We start from the raw sequence: 6,000 nt of genomic DNA on the forward strand, positions 1-6,000 counted from the left end.
AGAGAACAACTTTTTCCCCTCTGCCATGCAACGCAGCTGTTCATACGATAAAATAAAGTAAATAAATTGTGAGTTGGGGCTATCACATACACACATGAATGTATACCCACATGCCTTTGCATTTTTTTCTGAGGCAAAATTGCCTGGAAATCTTTCTAGTCCATTCAGTATTTGAATGTCCAACTTTCCTCCCAAAGTTACATTAGCTGTGCTTTTACAAGCTGGCTTGAAGCCTATTATTTGCTCTTTATGTTTCCAACCACTCTTGGCTTCCTTAGACTTTTTCCTCTGACTTAATTGGTATTTGTACCGCTCCTCCTAGCACTGACAAACTCCATCTGTAAATCAGAATGATTTTTAAAATATTTTTTAGATCATTACTGAAAATATCTAATGCCATCAGACCTGTTGCAGAATACCGCTGGAAGCACAGTTGTTGAACCATGATTTCCTTTGATAACTATTTTTGAGGACTGTTGTTAATCAAGTCTTAATCCATCAGTTTATTTTTTCCTGGACAATCAGAAGGACACTTTTGTATTAAAAAAAAAAAAAAAAAACAAAAACGATCAGAAACGCATCTGTTGCTGTGAAGGGAGGTTTCTATTTACAATATGCAATCACATTTGCTGTCCCTGAAAAATAAAACAATTCCAATTAACTGGAAAATAGATCAGATAAAGAACCACTTGCTGCTTTAGCTCTACACTCATCTACTCTGCGGCTATCAAATACCAGACAGGAAGGTTTCTTCTTCCTGTGCCCCTTCTGTGGCATGGTTCCCAACCATCCGGGAAGCCAGGCCTTTAGGGATTCCCTTAACTTACTGCCCAGATTTATTGAATATTCACTTTTTTTTTTAAAGAATATTTTTTCCTAAAAATTTTGTAAGCCTCCAACCTCAATTGAAGAAATTCAGAAGGGGATTGCTAATAGCAATAACATGCATAAGACAAAATGGGGCCTGTTTTTTTCCAAACGAGAATCATGCCAGGCTTGTTTGATATCTATTTCCTAAGTCAGCTGGCTTTCTACAGAAAAAAAGACTTCAGGAAAGTGAGGGTCTTGGAGTACTTTGGTACTTGCAAGAGTACTTGGGAGTGCTTTCCTCCTCGTAAACAGATTCCCCAGTCACCGAGTTTCAAACCAAAGGGAACATAATCCTGCTGTACCCTCTTGTAGATGGGACTATCTCCATTCTAGGACACAGATTAATATTCTTGTTTGAGGGAATCACATGAACTTACAAGTTTGCTTCCATCTGGGATGAGCAATTTCCTATCTGGTGCTTCAGTTCCCGTTTTTTTTGCCAGTACTATCCATTTCTACAATAGCATTATTCTGAAAGCTATTCTTGGAAGTTTCACACTCTATAATCACCCGTTAAGACTTGATCAGGCAGGAGGCTTCTCCAACAATCTACCACTGATATTAAAATAAATCAGTAACAGTTCCCTAGGATATTGGTTCAACAACGGTATCTTTCCCATTGTCAGTGATTTCACTAATGTTCTCTAGTTTGTTGGAAATTAGCATCACTGAGCACAGATATTCTAACTAATTGGTGCATTTAATCTCAAATTGTTATAAAAATGTATTTCCCCCCAAAATGTTAATCTAGCTACTTAGTTATAACGTTATTGTGGTCATCCCACAATATCAGAGGTGGATGACGGTGATATAGCAGTAGAGGTTAAACCTTCCAACCAACATTACATGAACTATTCCTTTATACAAGAATTCATCCCCCTTCCAAATGTGGAAAAACATTTAACCAAAACCACTGTGTTTTTTTTTCCTGCATCATCTTTAAAATCTCACCCTCTCTACTTCCCAAATGATTATGCAATTGCTAGATATACATTATTTTGTTTCTACAACACAGAACACTTCCCTTGAATTGTGCTGGTTCCTGCTAACTTTATTTAGAGAAAGTAAAGATGTCAGGGGAAAATCTAATCTCCCACAATTCACAGCCAGTATGTGGAATCACGTCCTCCATTTCCTCTCTTCACTTTGCATTTACTTGTTTTAACTTCTGTTTGCTTCCTTCACTGCCCCCAAAGAGCTAGCCAAAGTCATCCTCATTTTTGTGTCTGGAGTGCTATTCAGCGCGTATTGAACTTGCAGCCATTACTGACATTCCTTTACATTATTTCCCAGTGTAAAGCTCTTGCTTTTTTCCAAACGAGAATCATGCCAGGCTTGTTTGATATCTATTTCCTAAGTCAGCTGGCTTTCTACAGAAAAAAAGACTTCAGAAGACTTTACACTGCTCCGTGTTGGAACAATCACTGGTCCACAGAGCGCAGTCAACTGACAGCAGCAGTTAAGTCATCATCTGTATACTAGGGCTGTTCTGAAAGTAACACCTACTATTTCATTATGTTGGCCCACAACATCAGAGGCGGATGTTGGTGCTATGGGAGTAGAGGGTGAAACTTCCCACCAACATTCTGTTACATTTTGTTGCTGTGGGACAGATGGCAGCAGAAGGGCAGTCTGATACAATGGTGTCTGACACGGAGATGCGTATGAAGCGAAGGTGTGGAACTGAATTCCTCCATGCAGAAAAAGTGGAGCTTGTTGACATTCGTCGACCATTGCTGAACGTTTATGGAGACCAAACAGTGGATGTGAGCACAGTGAGGTGGTGGGAGGTGTATTTCAGCAGTGGCGACAGCAACACAAAAGACAAGCCACATTCCTGATGGCCATGCAGATGTTCACAAGCGTGGCATGCAGGCTATTGCTCATGGCTGGCAAAAATGCATGGCTAAAGGTAGTGACTATGTTGAAAATTAGTGTTTTGTAGCTGAACATCTGCTGTATCAAATAGTCTTGTTGTGCTCTTTGTATCTATTGTAGTTTCCATGGAAATAAATAGGAGGCATTATTTTTGGAATGATTTACGTAGACCTCCAAAACAGAGTCACTACCTCTTGCTCAGTTCAGTACCTTCTATGTCAGATTCTACTAATTTTACAGAATTGACTGAACTTCACCGCTGTCTGCATGATGTCACCATCATGCTTTCCCCAGACTGAAAGTCCCCACAGTAACATTTTTATATTTATCGACTGTCACACGTTGTGCAGAAGAAGTTATTCATGCTGATCACAATACAATCCATTACTCTGTAGCACACCAAGGAGAACTTCTTCCTTGGCCATGCTAGCATACTGACCCACATTTCAAAGCAGAGCTGACGGTATCTATATTAAACGTACAGGCTTCCTTCAGATGAGGAATAGCATTTCAAGCCTGTTACAGTCCTTATAGATAAAACAGGGAGAAAACAGGGCTATCTTCACTCCTGACAGCACAAATTAATGAGCTAACCTCCCACTTTTGCTTTACAATTTGACGTCCATTAGACCGAGAAAATGCTTCTACCACTCAAAAAACATTAATTGCATTCTGTGACATTAAAAATATGGAGAGGACTAGTAGGCCTTTTTATTTATTCTGAGAAAAACTGAATCATCTTTTGATTCCCTGCTGTAACAATGATGAGAGACTTCTGCATAAGAAGCTATCAAAATAGAGAAAACAGCTACCCCTTAGCATCTCGCTCAGCTTGGTGGCTAAGTTTCTGCCCAGATCCTTTTCTGGTTGCTACTTGCCTATGTGTCTGTGCCCCTGCTTTGTTTTAAAAAGCCCCACACAAAGAGCCCCGTGCAGTCAGCAGTACAGAAAGACAGCCCGTGCTGCAGAAGTTGCTGTAAATAGTGTAAGCCGTCCAGATAGTCAAAAAGAGATTTTAAGCTAGAAAATGTTTCTGCCAAACGTTAAGTGCCACTAGCGCTGCTACGCTTCATGCTACGCGCAGCAAAGCGACTGGTTACAAAAGGCAAGCCCTGGGACAAGAGTTCAAATCAATAACTATGCAATAAGCATCTTCAGCTAACTGCTGCCTGGGGCTGCAGTAAGGCGAGAAGGCTTTTCGGGGGGGAATTTTCCTCCCTCTCCGAGCCGGTTCTCGCTCCGAGCCCGAGCCCAGAGAGCCCCCAGCACAGCACGGCGATTCTCCCCACCTCAGAGCTAGCGCCTTCCACCACCTTTTGGCTCCTTCTCGCTTCCAGCGCCCTTCCCCGCGCCGCGGAGCTCGCTGCGGGCAGCGCCGGGCTGCACCGGGAAGCCCCCGCCGGCCCCCGCCGCCTCTTCCCCCGCAGCGCCAGGAAGGGAATCCTCCGCACTGACGGAGCCAAACTTCTGCAAAGCGCAGGCACGCGCCGCTCGGCTGCGGCGCCGGGGGTCCCCCGCCCGCCCACGGCCAGCCCGGAGGACCCCGCGCAGCCTCCGGGGCACGAGGGAGGGAGGGAGGCAGGCGGGGACGCCGCAGCCCGCTCTCGGCTGGCAAACGTGCACGAGCTCCTCGGAACGTGCACAGCCTCCTCCAGCGCGATGCCGGCACGGAGCCGCCTGCTCCCCGCAGCACCGCTTCCAGCACCCACGAGGCGGTTCGTCCTTACCCTTTGGCTCGTCCATCGGTGCCGGTGTTCGCTCGCTTGCTCCCTCCTCCCGACTCTCTCTCTCTCTCTCTCTCTCTCTCTCCCCCTCTTCCTTTCTCAGCCTCTGCCGGCTCCGAGCCGCCTTAGTGAGAGGTGCTTATGAAAATGGGCGCTATAGTGGTCCATGGCAGTGGGAGGGGTTAGTTTACACGGCTCAATCCCTCTGACTCGCAGGCTGATCTCCCCCTCTCCTCACAGCGGGGGCTACCTCGGGGCCGCCCCGCTACCGCTGCCGCGGGGTCCCTCGCCGGTCAGAGGGTCCCGGTGGTGCCTACCCGCGGGGGCTGCGCTCTGAAGCAGGACCGCATCGCTGGCTCCGAGGGGGGGAGGTCATTTTGGCTGCCGAGAGAAAGCATTTTGTCAGTTTTTCAGGTCACAGAGCACTGAGCAGATTTTGCTTCGCAGTAGAGAGGTGCGTGGAGAGAACTGTCCTGGGCCGAGAGCCATCTTTGTGTGTGAGTTTGCAGGAAAAGGAGACTTGCAATAGTTTGCAGTAGTGCAGACAAGTCACCTGTTGTGCCTGCCCCTCAGAATGAGCTCACACCTCTGTGCACACCCTGCGGAGCTTCAGGAAGGAGCCAATTTTTAGTCACCTGCTGGGAAGCTTCAAGGGACCCCACTGGCCCACTGCCCACCTCCCACCCAAATGAGAAACATGGAATGGCACCAGATGGGTCTCAGCAACCCCTTTAGCCCCTCATGTTCAGGCCCTGTCCTGACACCCCACCTTGGGTCCCTGACCCCAGCCTCAGGCCTGATAGCCCCTCATGCCAAAGGGAGTTGCCATCCGCCCCAGCTCCCAGCTGCCCCCGCTTTTTCACTTCCTTCTCAAGGAATGGCAGCTCCCCAGGGCTCTTCCTGTCCCTCTGTCTTTCCCTGCTGACCGCTCAGAGGGTAAAGGCACTAGGGCACAGTCCACCACCATCACTGTGCCTGTACCAGTGCCTGCTCCTCTGGGGCAGGGCTTTTACAGACTATCCTTCCTTCTCCCCTGGCCGTGACACATGGACACGCTGCCCTGCCCACCACCAGCTTCTAGAGAGCCTCTCCTGAAAGTAGAGACAGGAGGAGCAGGGCCTTGCAGGCTGCTGCTGGAGCCTGGAGGGCTGTGGCCAGGCACAGACCTTCACAGCACTTCCAATCCTCCTGCCTTTGGGCAAGCTTCTGACTACAGGCCACAAGCTAGCAGTAAGGAACAGCAGGCTCTGTGCCAGTCATTTTCATTAAGAAAACAAAACAAGAGAAGAGAGCAACCCTAGGGTCAGGCATTTGTGCTTAGATAAGTTTGCAGACAGTGTGAGGAGGAAGCTTGAAAACAGAAATAAAAAAGAGGAAACCGAGAGATCAGGATGTAATTTCCACACATCTTGAGCAGGGGTTAAGTATAGCAAAGCAAGAGATGAGTGCCACTCTTTTGTTCCTCTGTCATAAAACAAGCATCCTGTGCAATTCTGGAGGAACAAAACACATCTTAAATATCCATCTT

General features: G+C 47.1%; 1 protein-coding gene across 2 annotated transcripts in view; it reads right to left on the minus strand.

Annotated features, from left to right (window-relative positions):
* Window positions 1–5,395, minus strand: part of ENTPD1 (ectonucleoside triphosphate diphosphohydrolase 1) — a 30,624-nt gene extending 25,229 nt beyond the window's left edge. The window contains exons 1-2 of one of the 2 annotated variants that reach the window (XM_021399307.1): window positions 5,242–5,395; window positions 4,476–4,853 (exon numbers count right to left, since the gene is read on the minus strand). In XM_021399307.1, the coding sequence (XP_021254982.1) occupies window positions 4,476–4,491 (16 nt within the window). In that variant the 5' untranslated portion in view covers window positions 4,492–4,853; window positions 5,242–5,395. Of the gene's footprint in view, window positions 1–4,037; window positions 4,433–4,475; window positions 4,854–5,241 lie in introns of those variants that run through there. The other variant, XM_021399308.1, reaches the window with a different exon arrangement.

Source organism: Numida meleagris, chromosome 5, assembly GCF_002078875.1.
Source record: "Numida meleagris isolate 19003 breed g44 Domestic line chromosome 5, NumMel1.0, whole genome shotgun sequence".
Taxonomy (NCBI): Eukaryota; Metazoa; Chordata; class Aves; order Galliformes; family Numididae; genus Numida; species Numida meleagris.